The 20,720-nt window shown below is 36.5% G+C and overlaps 1 protein-coding gene across 6 annotated transcripts in view; it reads right to left on the bottom strand.

Moving 5' to 3' along the window:
- Window positions 1-20,720, bottom strand: part of FBXL17 (F-box and leucine rich repeat protein 17) — a 277,159-nt gene that overhangs the window by 142,679 nt on the left and 113,760 nt on the right. The window contains exon 7 of one of the 6 annotated variants that reach the window (XM_080371972.1): window positions 1,268-6,351. The exons of the other annotated variants lie outside the window; for them this stretch is intronic. Coding sequence (XP_080228098.1) covers window positions 6,345-6,351 — 7 coding nt within the window. The 3' untranslated portion in view covers window positions 1,268-6,344. Of the gene's footprint in view, window positions 1-1,267; window positions 6,352-20,720 lie in introns of those variants that run through there. 6 annotated transcript variants of the gene reach the window in all.

Genomic DNA, 20,720 nt, shown 5'->3' on the forward strand with positions numbered 1-20,720 from the left:
TCAGCAGAGTAATTGTTATCTTGAGGCATTTCACTGGAATAAGAAAGGTAACACATGGTCACAACAACGCCATGTAATGCTACAGGCTGGGGCAGAGCGGCTGGAAAGCTGCCCAGCAGAAAAGGGCCTGGGGGTGCTGGGTGACGGCCGGCTGGGCAGGAGCCAGCAGTGTGCCCAGGGGGCCCAGGCGGCCAGCAGCACCCTGGCTGGTGTCCCCAGCAGGGTGGCCAGCAGGACCAGGGCAGTGACCGTCCCCCTGCACTGGGCACTGCTGAGGCCGCCCCTCGAACCCTGTGTTCAGGTCTGGGCCCCTCACTGCAAGGGGGACATTGAGGGGCTGCAGTGTGTCCAGAGACGGGCAGCGGGGCTGGGGAAGGGGCTGGGGCACAGGTCTGATGAGGAGCGGCTGAGGGGACTGGGGGTGTTTAGCCTGGAGAAAAGGAGACTTGGGGGGAACCTTACTGCTCTCTACAGCTACCTGACAGGAGGCTGTAGGTAGGTGGGTGTCAGTTTCTTCTCCCAAGTAACAAGCAATAGAACAAGAGGAAAAGGCCTCAAGTTCCACCAGGGGAGGTTTAGATTGGATATTAGGAAAAATACTGACAGTATTGTCAAGCGTTGAAACAGGCTGCCCAGGGAGGTGGTTGAGTCACCACCCCTGGAGGTGTTTAAAAGACGAGTAGATGTGGCACTGAGGGTCACGGTTTAGTGGTAGACTTGGCAGTGTTAGATTAACAGTTGGACTTCAGGTGTTTTCCAATCTAAATTAATCTATGAAGCTGTAGTTCTATTATTGATGGACTGGAATATATTTTAAAATGCAATTTAGAATAAATGCAGCCAGCAACAACCTTTGACTTCAACTAAAACCATGGACAGCTGAAAAAACTAAAAAATTTCAACCTATTTGTTCATTCATCCTGGTACTATATAGTAATTAGTTACTATTATGCTTTAAACAAATAAAATTCAGACATTGCAAGTGAGAAGTTTGTGTTGTTTCTTAGAATTGTCCTATTCTATAACACAGTAAAAAAGCATCCCAGTTCTTTTTTTTTTTTTTTCTTTTTTAAGTATCTGACATAGATAGAAAAAATAGGAAAGATGCAAACAGAACACGAGGATGGTAAAAAATATTTGCTTTGAATTTTAATATGAAACTCATCTTGCAACTTACCTGAAAGCCACAAACTCAATTTGTACTGCTATATCCTCTTAAATTATACAATTCTCCTGCTACATTGAGTGTTACTCTCTCTTTATGTACCCTCCCCCCCCAGTAATTAAGAATAAATCTAACTAATTCTAACTTCTTGCAGGATTATTTTCATAAGTGCTGTACTGACAACTTAAGACATCTTCCAAAATAGCATTCTTGCTGCATTTTGATAAGTAAGAGACTATACAGAGAGAACTATAACCCAAAAGGACACATATATTATCTGTAATAAAGTTCAACAAGCTCTCAAATCCTAAATTCTGAAGATGTATCTATTTAAATACCTCAGGGCATACAGAATTCATGTTGTAGAACTGCAGGTAGCATGCACCCTCTTAAAGTTTGTTTTAACTTCAGATGTAATTTAAATGCTCTATAAGCTAACTCAGTTGAATTGTTTGCTGTAATCTAAATAAACATGAAATCAGAATCACTAGGCAACATATGAGAAGACATACAGTGCTCCTAAAATGAGCATTTAAATTTCTATTTGTGCCCAATAACAAAGCACAGATTATTAGATAAAGTGGAATTGTCCTGGTTCCAGCTGGGGTGCAGTTAACTTCCTTCTCCGCAGCGGGTGCAGCTGTGCTGTGGCTGTGCTGTGCGAGCAATGCTGACAGCACACGGGTGGGTTTGGCTGTGCCCGGGTGGTGTCTATACTCAGTCAGGGACTTCTCAGGGTCTCAAGCCCGGCCAGCGAGAGGGCTGGGGGGGCACGGGGAGCTGGGAGGGGACACAGCCGGGACAGCTGGCCCGAACTACCCAAAGGGATGTTCCACACCATGGGGTGTCATGCTGAGTATATAAACTGGGGGAAGAAGGAGGAAGGGGGGGGACATGTGGCATTATGGCGTTTGTCTTCCCAAGTAACCGTTACGCGTGATGGAGCCCGGCTGTCCTGGGGATGGCTGAGCACCTGCCTGCCCGTGGGAAGCGGTGAATTAATTCCTTGTTGTCCTTTGCTTGTGTGTGTGGCTTTTGCTTTACCTCTTAAACTGTCTTTATCTCAACCTACGTGTTTACTCACTTTTATTCTTCCGATCCTCACCATACTAGTATTACCTATTAACCCCTAAGTTCCATGTTACAATTGTATAGGCAGCCTATTTTACTAGAAATGGTGAGTAAATTAGGAGAAATATATCAAGGTTTTGTAAGGAATGTATGGTATTGTGCTGCCCATCTGGAACTATTCAATAACAGACATCTATAAAAATTCTCTTGACTCACATCATTAAAGCACAGGTCTGATTAACTAACCTCTAATACTCAAACATGCTGTTCCCTTACCCATTATTCTATACAAATTGAGTGCCATGAGACTACTGAGTTAAAGAAAAGACAAACCAGGAGGGAAACACAGTCCTGCATAAACAAGTGGAATGTACCTCCAGATTTTTTTAAGAACAAAATGAATTATATACTCATTGGTGATTGCCTCAAACTTCTATAAAGTCTGAGTAATTATGAACTTGGTAAATAGTTAGGGAAAGTATGAGTAAAACCCATTAATATCTGTACTACCTATAAAATGGTTTTCTAAGAAGAAAATTGTTCACAGAAAAGACTGTTTTTCATTCCTAGTTGAACATGTCAGGGACACATTTTTCCATCATACATGTGGAAGGATTGCTAACACTGAGTCTAATTTCTTTTTGTTATGGTGCAACCAGCTATCGTTTTTGAACTCCACAATATTTTAAACTACTGGGTTAATCTTTACAAATACCATTTATAAATTTATGATTACAGAACTGAAAAATAATCATGCTCTTCCCTTCACTTTAAAAAAAAACAAACATTGCTTTGAAAAATGGAAAGAAATTAGCTACAGAATGTCACTCTAGTAACTTTTTTGTTCACAAATAAGAAACATAATGTTCAAAATTTATAAAGAACGTCACTTTGTGTGACCAAGAAGAATGCTGTCAATTAAAATTCCCCCATAATATGCATTGCATTGATCCATTATTGCTAATTTTGCTTGACTGCAATTAAATATATTTGTCAAAATAACTTTTGGTAGGAGTACACTTTCAAATAATCACACTACTCGCCTAGTAAGTACTTCATCTATTATAAAACACAGACATCATGACTGTCATGATCTTCTCATGCAAGCACTATAGTGCAAAGGAAGATCACAGAGCTATCTTTCTGTGGTATGTAGCTTGTCAAAATGACTTTTAAACAGCACAGTTTAACTCCCCAAAAAAACCCAGAGCAGGTTAAACCACACAGATTCTCAGTGCTACCCTATCCTGAACTACTTTTAATACAAAATTTGGCCATAATCAACTCACATTGCTTTGGAGAACAATACTTTAAATGATATAAAGACGTACTGGCTGAATGTTGAAAACAGGTCAAAGCCAGAAGTCAGCTAGAACACGTTTTAGAATGATCAAGGGAAGAAGAAAGCAGTTCAGTGTCAACAGAATTTCAACTGCAATACGGCATTTAGTCATTTAATGTGATATTGACACACTACAGCGTCTGTAAGTTCTTCTTCTTCACGTGTGTCCTTAGATATTACAAGCTTAGTCAGTGAAATTAAAAGAAATTATGGTAAAAATACAAAACATTTGAAATCTGCAAGGTGCACTTTAGAAAGCAGTTGTGAGATGTTTAATTTATGGAAGATCAATAAATTTGACTAATATTTTTCCAATATGTAAAAAAACCCAAAAGGTGTAAACACAAATTATTTACTTGTCTGGATCATCGTTCAATTTCAAGAATTTACACAGCAAGTATTGCAAGGCAAATATTCTTTTGCCCAAAGCAAAAAAAGTCCAGCAATATTTCCTATGCAACTGAAAAATACTCTTGAGGCATGTAACAATATATTTGTATGACTTCCATGCCTCAGCCACTTCCTCAGTAAGGTTCTGGAGAATACAGAATTTGCACATTTTGTAGAAGTTACTTATCTCTTGAAGAAGTATTACTATTTATTGTAAGAACAGTTGCTAAACATTTGGAACTCTCCCCACCAGGAAGTCTGCTCAGAATTCAAAATCTATGCACAGTAATGATTTACATTTCCTTAAACGATCTTAATATCTCTTATAAAATCTAGAGAGTTTTGCATGACCTAGCGAAGACTGACACCTTCCACAAACAATTACATGACTGCAGAACCACTAAAACACAACAGTGAGCCATATTTGAAATGCACAGTAAAAGGCCGTATTCATTAACCTGACTTTTTCTCAATTATCTGATACTGCTAAGTTACTAAATTCAGGGAACAAAAGGAACAGTGCTGAAATGTTCAAGGAGAATTTCAGAAACAATAGACAGATCAGTTTTCATGACCTTAAACAATAATTTCTCTTTCATATTGTTCTGCACTCATACAGAAGCTTTCTGTTAGAAGACAGGTTCTTTAAATTTATTCTGAGGTGGGTTTGGAAATGACACTGCAAATTCAGGGCTATTCTGGATACAAATGTGCTGTACCTTACATTTTTAATTGTAAATTTCATTTTTACTACAGAATTTATAAGCACTGTAACACCAACAGCCATACATTTCTGTGTTAAGTTTGTAGTAGCAAATGTAGGTTGTATTCTAAGTTTGTTCTTAAAGCTTTTGATGTGAACTGAATTGTGAAGAATGCTACCAAATAAAGGGAGACAACCATGACATCCTCACATCAACAACTTGTTTCAGGGCATAGATGAAGGACAATGCATTCAAGAATCTCTTTTGAACTTTGCTTTATATATTTAATTATGAATGAAATACCACAGTCTAAAGACAAGTAAATTCAGTATGTGTACACAGACCTAACATTCATTGGCCAAGACTTAATTTCTAACATGCAAGTTCAGCTCATCATACTGAGACACTGGTTGTGCCACACACTCGAGCCTTTCCATGTTCCACTATTCATTACAACACATACCATCATTCCCTGGTCCCTGCCAAGCTTCAGCCAGAGCTCACTCAGTGTAAGCTGAATGCTAGCTCCAAAGGAACTCTAGAAGAACATGAGCCAGTGTTTTGTGTGCTCAGCTGCTGGTATAATTTATTAATGTGATACTGTTCCCAGTTAATTCTTCTGATTTACAAAGTGGCTTTTGAACTATATCAAGTAACTTTTCTCTTGAACTTCAGTATCACCCAGCATAAGTAGGGATGTCATTGCTGAATTAAAAAATAAAAGTTTTATCCTAAAGAAATTAACTTCACTTCCTTTGCAATACAGAACGAGCTGTGGAAAATGGAAACCCATATACTATCAGGACAAATTTCAAAGAAATATAAGTTACATATACTAAGCGCTATAGCATAGAAAACATAGTATATATTTCTGTGTGATATAGGAGACTGGCAGTTTCCTTTTTCTTTCAAAAACCTATTCCTGGTATTGGAAAGGGATATATGTAACACACACACTGGTAAATTCTCAGCCTGGCCCCAAAGTTTGCACCAGCTCATTTCTCTATTACCACCTGGAGAAATGGGATAATACAAATCCCACACTGTACCCTGCACAGCAATCTGACTAATATTTAAGTTCTGGAACTACATTTATTGGACAGAAACCAGCAATGGAGCTAAAAAGTGCCAGTGATAAACTAGAAATGAGTTGTGTCTGCTCAGCTCCAAATTACAGTTTGTCCTAACCAATTATTTGGAATGTCCAAACATTCAGTTCTCCAAAGAAATTCTCCATTTTAAGTCTAAACCTAAAAATTACTTTTACAACATAATTCAAGTGAAGAATTTGTTGTCCTTCGCAAATTCAGTTCATCAGATAATTAGAATATTCAGTGTTTATTGTGTTACGCGTATCAGCAGGACTTTAAAAATGAGAACAAGACTAAGGCTATCTGGGGAAGCTGAGTAGTTTTTAAAAGTTTGGGATATCTGAATCTGTCAATTTTAGCTTAATTCAAAGCCACAGGTCTTTAACATCACATCTCTGGAAAAGCCTCAGATTTGTACACATCTAAAATGGAACTAAAGGTAATTATCTTACAGAATGGGTTTGGGAAGTTCTCTAAGTCAGAAATGGTTAGGAAAGAGGACTTCATGCTTAAATTTAGAGATTGGAGTATTTTATGCAGATCTGCAGATGACAGCATCTCAACTGAATTCTTCATCTCCTTCATTCCCTTCAAAAAAAACATGACAATAAAATAAACTACAATTATTTCAATGTTATGACTGAAATAACAAAGACTGTCCATTTCAGATTTCAGAAGAGAAAAGTTTCATTAAGTTTGTGTCACTTACATTTTAATTTACGTATTTAAATTTGCATTATATGCCGCTCTGGATGCAACACTACGAAAGAAAATATACGCTTTACTAATGCACTGTTCAAAAAAAGCAGGCATGACTAAGATGCACAGAACTTGGACAATACTCATTTAATAAACAAAATTAATTCATTAGAGGATAAGCACAAGCAAATCGATTAAGGCAGAAATTTATATATGATATTAAGGACTTCCTGACTTTTAAGTATTTGGTTTCCAGATTCTTAATAATGCTTCCATTTCTATATTTAACAAATATATTTGATTATTTATGGAACAAGAAATCAGTAATTACAGTGAAAAAAGACATCAAAAGTCTCTTGCTCTTCATTATGATTTTACTCAACTTTGGTAGGCCTTCAGGATACTCCTTGGGAAAAAGGCAGCCAGATTATTCTTCTGTATCATATCTGAGGATCATAAAAAAGTCTCCACATCTATTATTTACAAGTAAGCAACATGCTAGTTTTCATTACTCAGAAATTCTAAGTGAATAAGCATAGCCCAAATGAACCATCAAATTGGTATAATTTAATCTCTTTACATCTAACTGAAAATAGTAATGAGAACAGAGCACTGTACACTTTATTTTTTATTTATAAATGTAATAATTTATAAATTTATGAATGTATATAGTTATATATAATTTATACAAATTACAATTTAAAAAATTAAAACTAACTTTATTATTTAGTATTTCAATGTGTGGCTACTCATATAGCTACTAATACATTTCCTGGATGCATCTCTACCTTCTATAAGGAATAAGCAGCATCTGATTAATTATATGGCAAAATAAATGTTTATACAAGAGGCATGATTTGTACCTTATTGTTAGTTTTACAGCAAATCACCTTTTTCACTAAGATTAGCCTCTGATTTTGAAAATAAAGCTAAAAATAATTTTATTTCTCAAATTCTTTCTCACAACACAGTCCCTGATGTGCTTTCAGTATTCTCTGTTAGGCAGTGACAGGCTACAGGCTTTTGCTTACAGGACAGCTTACTGATGGATAAATAGCATATCACATAGCCTTTATGGTCTCTAGCTTCATGAGAAATGGTAAGTTGAGGTGCTCATGCTGAGTACAGCATGACTGAAATTAAAAAAGACCCACTCATGTAGCCTATCCTCTCCTCCCACTCTCAAATTCATATGCACAAACACCACAGGCAGAAAAGTTACACAGAAGCTTATACTATAAAATAAAAAGCACAAACTTAATTGGCATGCATTTCAAAATAAGACAGAGTGACTTCTAACATTAAGGAAGGAAGAATCAGGACTTAAGACGCTTAATTCTGCAGATGACATGGGCTCAATATTTCAAAAGGTGCTGCAGACTAGAAGGTCAAAATTAGAATAAAACACAGAAACTGGAAGTGTCAAAGACTGACATACATATTTCTTTGATAATTAAAACGAAAACCTCAAAACTCTGGGTGACATTTTAGTCCTAAAATTATTCTAGTCAAATATTTTGGTTACAACAGTGTATTTTCTCATAATGCATATATGCAGTCAAGTGACAATTCATACCAGCATTAGGTTTCTAGCAGACAATAAAGCAACCTTAAACAAGTATTAATCTAAAGCTCTTTTCAACAGAGCCATTTGAGCAGCAAAAGCTGCTTGAAATTCAGTGATGTTTCTCACTGTTCCAGAATGACCTGTTTTGCACTAGAATGAGCCAGGGACTTTATACATACAAACAACTATCTGCAGACAGAGATTTTCAGAACACAGACAGAAACAAGTGAAAAAGAGTTAAGGAACTGAAACCTAATTAAAGCATAGCTTAGTTTTCAACTGTCTGAAGTGAAAACTAGAAGTCATGATGTCCTTCATTATTGATTTTATCTTATATGATTTTTATAATAATTTCAATTACCTGTCTTAAGAAATTAACACACATAAATGAAAATATAAAATAAGAATTTGAGCAAATGTAATAGTATTACAATGCCTTCCACAACAAATTATAGTACTAAGTTAGAACCAAATAATCTTACTGTTCGGTATGTCTTTCACAGAATGCTGTAATTATCTGAAGTATTAAAATACATGTAAAAGCATGTCTTCACAAACTAGGAAGTTTGGGTTTGCCATGATTTTGACTGGATTGACCGAGTATGAAAGTGTACTACTGATTGGTTGCTGAACGCTGCTCATACAGGCACAGCTACTCAAGAGAAACACAGAGGCAGTGGGAAGAGTACAAGGAGCTGTAATAGTTGCGCATGGAACATAAAATTTCCTTTTCCTAATGCCTGCCATCAGGAGTGCAGCAGCATGGGATACTTCTTTACTTACTTTACCACACAATCTAATGTGGTTTCCCAGAGAATTACACTTTAAAAAGCAGTAGTAGCATACTCTCAACTCTATTCAGGTACTCCCTCCATCCTTTGTAAATTCCCAGTGGCACACAGGTCTCACAATGTGTTACTGAACTTAGTTTGAAGACAATATCCCACAGTTAACACCGCTGAAGATCTATGATACTCATATGATACTCAGTTCATTAGTGGCAGAGAACGATAGTATTGTTTATTCATACATTTGGTTTTCTTCCCTTTTGTTCCTGTTTTTCCCTTTAGGTTGGGGATAATGTAAAAAGACTACACAAAGGTAGGTAACAGTAGAGCAGAAAAATCCATTTTATGAAATTTTCTCATAATTCAGAGAAGGATAACACTGCTACAAATAATGGCATAATGGCTTTCAACCTTTTTTTTAGGAGATTTCACAAGTTTGGTCACTTCAGAAATAATTAAGAATTACTGCAAGACTACTAATGTATCCTCTAATATGAAAATCATGTTGTAATCATTCCATTTTATGCTATAACATGAAAGATAAAAGAATCTAAGCCTAAAATTAGCTCTGTAACACTTACACAAACTCCTTGATGACAAGAGATTATTCCCACTCTGATAGGAGGTGGGAAAATTTACAAACTTATGAAAACTCAAGATGTGGATTTTTTGCAAGTTTAGCATTTGGAAGATATTCACAAAAAATAAAACTGTTCTCGACGGATTTGTTTTATATGACTGTCTGCAATCAGCTGAGGGAGCCTTAAACTAAAAAACAGAAGGAGGAAATTGGGAAAGACACCTTCATTTACTGTATGTGAAGACAAGGGACAAAGCAGGCCAAACACTGAAGAAAGTAGAACCAGAAGTACTTGACATTGTGAAGTTATGAAAACATCATCATACATTGTTCTACTGGTTCATTCGGGGAAGAAATCAGGAAAGCACAATGATTAAGTTCATTCTTGTTCAGTAAAGCATTGAATTAAGTACTTTCCTTTAGGTTACTGCAGTTACATTGAAGCTTGCTTGTTTTGCTGAACAACTATTCAAACTGGTTTAAACTTCTTTAATATGACATATAGGAAACCAGAGAACCTTCTCACTGGAACTTTGGGAACTGGTCATAAATACACAAATAAGGCTGTCTTCTTCTACAACTCATTTCCAGTACGGGGACAAAAACAGACCTAGGAACCTATGTGTAGTGCAGAAAAACAGAGGTAACTGTAACTCCTATAAATTAAAAATCCATACTCTTCTTCACCAGTAAGCTTAGTAGAAAAGGCAGAAGAGAACAGACTGCGACACTTACTTTTCAATAGTAAGGAGAAAAACAGCGAAAATTCAGTGCTGGAAATCACACTGCAATGCTGCAACCTATAAACCAAGTGGTTTCTGCTGCAAAATGATTACACTGGTTTTACTCTACCTAACTGCTGGAATACTTAAAGCTGTCATTGAGAACCTAAAACATACCTATTAGTCCATTATGCTTCTTTATCTCTGAAAAAAATATTGCTATAAAGCATTAAATATATAATACCTTAATTCAGTGCATTCTCTATCATTCCATCTTATAATTCCTCCCTTTAGTTCATTTATTTTGGTTTTGAACCACCTGACTCCTTAGCTGATATATGGTGTATTGCCCTGGCTAAAATTTTAAAATAAATATATATGAAACCTAGAACTCACTTTAAGTAATCTCAAGCATAATATTCTCTGCTACTCCACTGTATGAGAACGTTCAAAGGAGGAGAGGCAAAAGCCATGATGAATTATTGAGTGATGTGTCACAGTGTGGTCTGCAACGACAAAAGATGCTTACTTACACATTCCCCCTCCACAAAGCGAGCCTCTGTTTCTGTTTTTATATATGACATACCAAATTTATTATTTTGCTTCTTCTTAATTAAGTACCTTATCTATATAATCTCAACTCAATGTGAGAAAAATATTTAAAGGAACTGGGCAAGTGTACAGATGCAAGTCTTCCTGTTTGTGTGACAGTACTTAGGTTTGCATTTAATATCGTGGGTTCTTCATCTACCCACAAAGTCCCTTCTACCTCATATTAACTTCTATCAGTCCTCCTAGACTGTACAAATACACTTTCAGTATACTTACATTCTGTTCTACATAGTTTAATCTGCCAGGGTGTCATACTGATTCTCTTTGCAATGGGATATACAGGTATCAACAGGTAAGTAAAAGAAGAGCACACTGACCCAAATATCAAAGACTCCATTCTCTACACTTCACAGCAGAGGACTCAGCTAAACTTGCCTTTGATTTCGTGATGCTTGCATGGCCCTTGAAGGGAGCATTTTGAAAACAGTTTATCACTCTGATGTAAGGAAAAGGCACTGAAATTGTTTTCATGAAAATTCCTACACATAGGCAGAATTCCTACACATTAACAGAATGGGCAAAGCATTCTGTTAATTAGCAACTGTTCTTTTTCCTCTTTTTACACCCTGACAAACCTTTACATGCTTCCTCACAGTGGAGTAAGGACATTTTTTTTGTTATGAAGCTGTAACGCCTTATGAAAAGGAGGCATCATTTGCTGCCTATACACACACTATGTATCTACTCCCTTAAGCAGATCATCGACTGGAAGCAACTGTGTGGCAATATAAGGGTTTATGGTTAGCAGAACTATGAGGTCTTTACATGGTAAACAACAATGCCTTCAGTGGGCAAGGACTGATGGCATAGTGTCTCTTGTCCAAAAACACCTTCTATAATTTTATGATCAGAACAGGATACACAAATCTGGTTTATGTCAAAATGTATTAACAAAACAAGTCTAAGGGTCTTTTCTGTCCTAAAATACTATTCTATAACAACATCTTGGCTACATAACCAGCTCTATATGAAAATATACTGCAAAAAAAGGTTTAGGAGGTGTAAACATTCAGGCAATAAGCTGTATTACTCTCATAGGAAAATATCCTTCCCAGCCTCATTATTCTCTTCTACATAAGTGTGGCAAACTAAAGAATATAAAATTCTATTTTTTTTCTGCATGTATCAATTATACTGTACATAAGCCCCTCAGCAGTATTTAAAAGACAAAGAACTGAAAACAATATTCCACTTGCTGACAACACAAAACCTAGCCAATGCAGCTTTAGAAAACTCACCATTTTTAAAAACTGTAAATACTCTTTTCCCACAGATGGAGCTCACTTAGGAAACTGTCCCAGCTACAGTGGTCTATTATATTGGTTGATATGTTGGGGGGTGGTGGTGTAAAAAATACACCCACCCACCCCATGCATAATATTGCTATATTGCTACATAGTATTCATTTATAAGTCATTACGCTCACCAATATTTTATTTTTACAGCCTGATAAAGATGGTCTCAGTGCTATCCATATGAACAGAACTGTTTGCATGGAATGGAGGAACACACAACAATAAAAGAGTAACTGGCCACAATTTTCCAAACTAAATGCCCACGTGTAGTGCTAGAGAAAATGAAGCCCTGAAAGACGTTCAAAGAAAACTTGAAAAGAATTTCCACTACATGTATAAGAGTCAAGCTCTCAGAAATGGGATGCTATAACCCTCATGCTTGCTTTCTCTAAAATAGTTAACTTACTCCTGAAAGCTGACTGTCCTTAGAGCCAGAAGATTTTGTCCAGCTACTTGAAGAAATAGAAAAGTCTTCATAGGAAGAAATACAGAGTTTTGTGATACCATTTCTGGTACTACATTTCAAGTAAGCTCCCACACAGCTTCCTACGATCAATACAAATAAGCTGAGATGCTCAAGAATATAAAGCAGAAACCCAGACACTAAACAAAGAGGTCTCATACAGAGACATTTATATAGAAGTCTGATAAATCTGCCTCAGGAAATTCAACACCTCATGTAGCAAAGGTGTTGGCTCCCAATATTGCTCCCACAGCAAGTGGAATATTCTTTCCTCTTCGAAAGAAATGGAATAAAGAAATGGAATAAAGTTGAGCAAGTTTAGGGCTGATATTTGACGGTTCACCAAGAACCCAATTTGCAGAATATTCAGAAGAACCTGCCACAGATTGGTAAGAAAAAATTCCATTCTTTGTCTGAGGCTTGCCACCAACACAATAACAGCTCTTTATGTTCTTGAGTCTCCAAAAAGTAGTATTATACAGTGATAGCAGTCCTCAGATACCATGAACCAAGAATATAGCTATCATGTATTACAGACCCAGAAAGTCCAGTGTTCTTGTACATGGACTACAAGCAAATAAGAAAAACAGCCAAAATTGGTGGCCACTAGACAAGAATACTGTTTAGAACAGTAAAAGCAGCTCAATCTCAAATCAAAGGTAGTTAAAAGTATATCTAGAAAACCTTTTTGTCATGTCTTCAAGCACAAACATATTTCTTTTTTTAGTGAGAGAAAAGTCTGAAGCACTCAAAACTGAAATGTCATTATGTGAAAGGTCTGACTTTTTTTTTTTTTTTAAGTTTTCTTCCTGTGCCATAAAATAACTGTGGAGAAGCTATGCATAAGTTAGTGAAAGTGTTTTTTTATTATTTTGTGGGGGTTTTTTGTTGTTGTTTCGTTTGGTTTTGTTTTCTTTTTTTAAAGTCTTATTATCAGATACCATGTAAAAAAAAAAATCCTGACATCCTAAAGTAAGACGACCGACACAATCCTGTTAAAGAAGCAAAAAAAATCCTTTAGATTTTTCCCAAATGCATACCTGTCAGCCAAAGATTTAGTTAGGATTACAAGAGCTCTGATGTACGAACAAGACAGCATAGTTTCACCTGGTTAGTATTGGATACAGCTCCTATCTCACAACTGCAGATGTAAACAGTTGGACACTTGCAGCCAAATCAGCTTGGTCACTGCTTTATCATCAAATCAAAAGCATTGCAAAATAAATGGAGAATTGAAAGGATTAACATCACACTGACATTAGTTTTTCACCCTACCATAACTTGCCCTGAAGCAATTAGTATTCCAATATTTATAAAACAAACAAACAAAAAACCAACCAAAAAATCCCAAACAGAAATCTTCCAGTGGTGGTGGTGATCTCACTCACAGAGTTTCCAATGCAGTAAAAGTCCACAAAGCACAGCTGAAATTCATGAGAAGTTCCACAGCACCATTTTATTTCAACGCATTTTGTAAAGGTAGTAAGATGTTGATCTCTTATATCACTTGTTAAAAAGAAGCAACAGGGAAACACTTCAGTACACAGATGATGATAATTACAACAATGAGCTTCAGAATATGAAGTCATACATTCAGAAGAACATTTTTTTTAAACTGTTATTGTTTAAGGGACAAAACATACCAAGATTAATTTTACAAAATGCATAATCGAATGTCAGAGCAATACTATCCCAATGATGATTGCTGCACCCGTGTTTAATATAATTTAAAAGATAAATTTTCCTATTTGATATTTAACAAATGATTAGTTCATCTGGAGAGTTTTTCTGGATGAATTACATCTTTATTATAAAACTAAAAGCTATTTTGAAAAAATCAACTTACTGATACAATGTAATACGGATGTAGAACTTCCTTTTCCATTACATGACAATTTGTCACACACGATGTTTGCTGTGTGACAAATATCTGAACTGGGAACTAGATCTGCAATCAGTTAGGATTCACTTAGGGACTGTTCCCTTAGAATCCGTGCAAAGCTCCTCAGATTTCAGTGGAGTCCCACAGAGATGTTGCCATCTGGTGCTGGAAAAACAAGGAGCTGGAAGAACTTTTAAGAGCTGGTAGTAAAACCTACCATGTATTATAAGACTACCTGCCAACCACAGACATGCAAGCCCTCTGCTTACCAGTATATGCAACCTAAGGCACAACTAAGCAACCATTTACAATCAAGAGCAGCAGATTCTGAATAAAAATAGATTGGGACATCATCACAGAGGCTGATATATTTTGGAGTTACCTTGGCATTTTCACAGTGTAGAAAGAAAAATGAATCAGTTATCTAATTTCCTTAGCTAGTACAATCAGTATTTTCAGTTACCTGTGCCAAAAGAAACACTGCATTCATTGAGATGCTACTCTCTTTCATTTAATGATTCTCCCCAATTTTGACCAAGGCTTCTTTTTAGTAGTCCCTTTTTTACTACTAGGGAAGACAGTACCTTCTCTTAGATAGCAGATACTCAAAAGGATGAGAACTGAAACTTTTGTAACAATTTAGTCAGCCCCAAGGTGCATAGCTTTCCAATGACTCTAGATTTTCAAACACTACCATTTTTCTCTCTCTCTTTTTTTTTTTTTTTTTTTTTTTTTTTTTTTTTTTTTTTTTTTGGTAAGACTGCAAAAGCCTGGAGATTGATTTTGGTTGAAAAAGTAAGAATTCTGTATATTTACAAAACTGACAGCAGGAGGCTGAAATTCAGACCTGAAAAAGAACAACTTAAATGGGTTTCCAACTAAGATGCAACCTTCACTCACTCCGGAAGCAAGACACCAAAGAATGGGTCTAAACTCTGGTACTGGCAACGTAAACAGGCATGACAAAAAGCTTATGTCATGACTGTTACGACAAGACGTTACACAATGTTAAGTAAAATGTGGTATTTTAACTCTTTAAGTAATCTTTTAAGGAGAACAAAGATGACAAAACTGGTTCTTCCTTGCATGGCTTTTCCAGAAAACAAAAGTTACCAGGTAGCCTTAATCAAATTTATTGAGAGATTTTAAGATAGCAAGTGTGAGATCTATGAAATGATCCAGGGTTCTCAAAAGCAGTGAAATGGCTGTTACTTGTTTTTAAATAGTTTGATTTGTGCAAGAGAGTGGAAGAAATCAGGCACTGATGCACGAGTGATTAATATTTCATACAACTTAGTCACAGTCACAAACAAATGGACCAACACAGAAAAAGAAATGTATCTAAAATACTGACTGCAACTACATAATTTAAAATTATTATGATTTTATATATAAAATATTATTAGATTGATTAATATGAATTTCAGTTGTATTAGCCACTAAACATCACTGTTTCTAACTAAATTTCACAAATCCTTTTTCCAAATGTCTCAGCCCAGGTTTGCTGGAAGTTTGGTCAAATCCCAAAGGACACTAATGCAATCTGAAGAGACAACCTGACCCTGTCACATCATCACTATGCAACTGACCAAGTTAGTATCACTGAGATAAGGTACCAATGGTTGATCCACAATGTCAAGACACTCTGATGAGTTTATTTTCAAAACAGTGAAGAACACAAAATCTACGTGCATACAGGTGATGGAGGGGAACAATACAGACAAATTCAGTAGAGAGGAGAGAGCATCATTATTTTTTATTTCCAAAAGTTAGAGAAGATGGTTTGAAGAACAGTGCTATTGGGAAGGATAAAGAAAACATCAGACAAGGGAAGAATTCTGAGTGTGAAAAATTGCATTTGTGAAAGTGAACAGGAAGAAGCTGGAAAAATGTGAAAATGCAAACCTGATGACAGTATGTGAATGTTACTCAATCTGGGGAAGTTTACTTAAAGTACTACTCCAGAAAAATCTCTTCAGCTCAGAAACAGTAACTGGTCACTAAATTACACAAAGACCAGAAAGTTCTGGAGGTTGACACAACAGCACAGAACTTTATAGCTATATTCACGCACAAAATTTAGAGAAAGGAAAGCAAGAAGAAAACACTACAGCATTACGAGGCAGAGAGAAAAAAGGTATGAGCAGCAGGACAAGCATAAGAAAAACAATCATGACATCAGATACCCAAGATAACAAAAAGTGCAGAAAGGACAGAAAGCTCATAGCCTGCAGCTAATCCAATGACAATAGGGGTCAAAGTCATAGCTTTGGGAAGGTACAGGCACCATGCAATTTCCCAAGCGAGTGTGAAAGTATTTGGTGCAACTGCACCATGTACTGACATTGAAATCTCTCTGCTCTTGTTTTCAAAGAAACAGTGAATATGAAGAAGCACCTCAGTGTAAAAAATCAGGTTTTGGTGGTGGTGGTTGTACACGTACACAGAAAGAAGTTAGTCAGGACAAGCAGTACACACAAATGATGAAGCATAAGATAAACCATTAAGAACTGTGGTTAAGCCATTTATAAGTTGCACTAATGGGTCTGATTTTAACCTCCACCAGTCTATCTCTACTATGGGAGTAATATGTGACCAGTAGAGGAAGAAGAATTTATCAACACAGCTGAATTCCTGGTATAAAACATGTGAAGATGAAACAAACTACATACTCTACTTATTCCAGAATACGTGGCTTGTTCCTTGGCAGAGCCTTTCAGCTAGGGTATATGATAAAGATGTTTACTTCCAATCACCTCTCTGCTTTTTTGGGGGGTGCACTGTATTACTGCTCTTTGCAGCATGCCTGATGTTTATTTACACAATTCACAGCTCAACAGATGTTATGTATTAAAAACAAAACAACAAAACCCATCAAAACCCAAAAAGTCAACACATACAAGTCCCAAGACTACAAATGAAAAAAAATTGTATCAACAGTAAAGAAATTTGGGAGAGGCACTGATGCAAAACAATTATTAGAGCCTTATAATGCCTTCTGAAGACAGCAGGTTAATATGGTGATTCTGGTAACATCAGTGAATAACCTGTTTTGTTCCTATGTTTTATCTCCTTATCACTCTGCCTCAAAGGATTTACAATCTAATTAAGCAGTTGGGCTTATAGTCCCCCCCTGTCTCTCATCACCTCCCTTCTTATCTTCTGTTGTTAACGTACTGATGACAGGCAAGAGGGGAGAAAATTCAGCTTAAGAGTTGATTGGCAGGAAACTTTATTTTCAAACACGGAACTTTGAAACCAGGTATTTATCAAACCCTAACAAATCATAAAGCAAGAAAAGTTAAGCTGCTTCAACCATAACTTTTTCCATGGGAATAACAAAAACAGCAGCAGAGAGATGAACACAAAATAGAAGGACCCAATATTAGGAACAGCAGTGCTGCTAGCACCACTCAAACTAGAACACCAGGATACTACCACTGCAAACAGTCATTTTGTCTGGCTTTCCTGAGAAACTCCAAAACAGATTAATTCAGTTCTTACTGAAATCATGTATGATTTCTAGTTTCTCATATGGATCCCAAGTCAGGCTGTCACCGCAGCCCAGCTTACCTATCTCACTCCTTCAAAAGAGGTCAAACAGATTTCATTAATCTGAGCTCCCCCTGCTGCTGCCTGCCTGCACAGAGCCTCTCTGCAGGGCAGACTGCATCCTGGCATCACTCAGGTCAGCACAGCTGGTCTGCAGCTGGCAAATCCAGAAAGCAGATCAGATCAGGTAACATGCACTTGGCAGCACTGCCCTATCATCACATTTTAAAACACTGAATAAAAAGCACAGATTTCTGTGGGCGCAAGCAAAGGAAATTCTGACAGTTTGTCTAGGTCTTTACAGGCTTTGGAGATAGCTGTGAAAGACTAAAATGTTGAAACAACTTATGTGTACAGGTTTCAGGCCATATGTATCTAGTTATGCATCTAGTAGGTATCCATTTCTTCTGTACAGATTTTTCACCTGGAAATACTTTCTGACAGGTAAAAAGTTGGGGTGGGGGAGGGAGCATCCTTTGCAGCCTTAACTTTGCATCCTTACTGTGAAAGTTCTCTGAGTCAAAAAAAGACAGCAATCCAGCACTGTCAGCACAGATGGAAGTCTAGAATGCCTCTAGACAGACTTCCCCCTTCTGCACCTTCCCCTTCCCCTGTCTTAATATAAAATAAATGTCATTTTAACTACAAGTTCCTTGCAATGGTAAAGGGGTCTTATACCAAAATAGGAAAGGTAAAATAACACTGCATAAGAAGCAGTGTGCTCCAAATCCTACAAATACCTAAAGCTATGAAATGTCCCAGGAGGCTTTGGAAACCTTCTAATGCATAAATTCTCTATTGTCAGACACTTTTCCCAAGTATTTTCCAGCTTGTACTCAAGAACAGTTTTAGCATTAGTTCTGTTTAGTTGTACTTAGCAAAGTTGTTATTTTTATGTCATTAGGTGTCATCTTAGGAAGATTTTCATTTAAGAAACACTGATCTAGCTTAGAATCAGAATGTGCTGTGCCTGTATGATCCTTATACAGCGGATTTAACATCATCATCTCCTGATAACATAACGGAAAGAATATCTAGTATTTTAATAACCACAAATATTTCTGTTTATTTATCTGTATACTTCTTCAGAGTTTTACTTTACCGCAAGCTGTAACACAACTTCATGGGAAAATTTAGCAGCTACATTGTGACTGTGATTATTTTTGCAGTCAACGTTTTCCTTCTCTTTTACGGAAAATCCCCCCACCCCCCACCCCCATTTTATTCCAGCAGCAGTTGAGTTTTAGAAGGTGTTCAATAAGCTAAATTTGATTCATTTCCAGAATTATAAGCGATCTGTGTTATAAATGTCCAAATGCTCTGTATCTTTTTTTGCAAGTCTACTCAAAGAAACTCAGGAGACAATCTCAGTCCATAGAATACTTTGCAGTTATTTTTTTATGTCAGTTTCTTACAATATGTTGACTCCTTTTGCCTCTACATTTGATATCTATTTGCAATTTAATTGCAATTATTGCTTTCCTGAAATACACTTTAAGTTTGAAATTTGCAAGAATAAAGAAAAGCTTTACATCAGTAGTTCCTTGTTAGTTTGTTGTGGTTTAAGGAATTAAAAATGCAGTAGTATGATTGTGAAATGAAAGGTAAGTAGGTTACATTAGTACACAGTACTGTATAGATAAAATGTAATACAAAAAAAGATTTGGTATTTTTGTTGAATGAAACAGGAACATTACGATCAAGGTAGAATACAATTTTTTTCTCTTTGGAAGGCTCTCTGAAATTATTTTGTGTCATGTACTTCTGGGCCACTTGTTTTATCACAGCAACTTAGAAACCTTTTGGGACCGCTTCATTAAGAAGGAACAGTAAAATTGTCAGTACATGTTTCCAAGTAAGTTGCTAAATTTCATGATTTTTATTTTTTTCATTAGGAAACATGCTTAGCCAGATATACATACTGCATTATTAGGAAGCCTAGAGGCTACCAGGGGTGTTGCTTGCCAAAGGCCGAGCCAGCTGCTCTCCGGGGTCCTGCAATGCCCCACAGCCTGGTCGTCACAGCTCAGAGAAGCAGTTGGTGAAGAAAAGAAATAAAGCAAACATACTGACAAACCCCATCATTGTTTAACTACATCCATAAAAGCTAAGGGTCTATGTTCCACTGAGCTATGACTTTATTGTGAATACACACACTTTAAGATGACAATTGGCATACTGCACTAGCTTCAGCTGTTTTCCAACCACTATTATGAAGAAAAAACAACTACTATTTGACCTCTAGGTATCTGGTATCTATATAATTTAAATATAACTCTAAGACAAGGTTTTCAGGTTTGGGGTAAAACAAAATTAATAAATCTTGTATCACCATTTCTTTTTCAAAAAGGCTTTGGGAAATAATATCAAGAAAACTACTTCTGAAGAAAATACTTCTTTCTCACTGCCATTTGGCATAGAGGTTTAGAGGGGAAACCTAGTGCAGATCCACTGCAGACAAATCAGAATTTGTGATGTTTATAGGGTAGATAAAGTTGGACGTGAGTGAACTGGACCAACAGAATTAATATAATGCAGATCTGTGAGAATGAAGACAAACTGCGGTTGTAAGACTTAGGCCCTGAAGAAACATGTATGTCTGGATCTTGTAGAATCAACAAACATCTGACTTCCTTTGTCTCCACAGATAAAAATTCAAGATGCTTAAGTGGGTTTTAATAGGCTCACAAGCAATATAAATTTAACTACCATAAGTGCTAGCACAGATATTTCACAAACATTTGCTTGTTGTCACTGTCAAGCAGTTCTATCCTTGAATAAAGCTTTGTGAAGTGCT

Source organism: Falco punctatus (genome assembly GCF_963210335.1).
Source record: "Falco punctatus genome assembly, chromosome: Z".
Lineage (NCBI taxonomy): Eukaryota > Metazoa > Chordata > Aves > Falconiformes > Falconidae > Falco > Falco punctatus.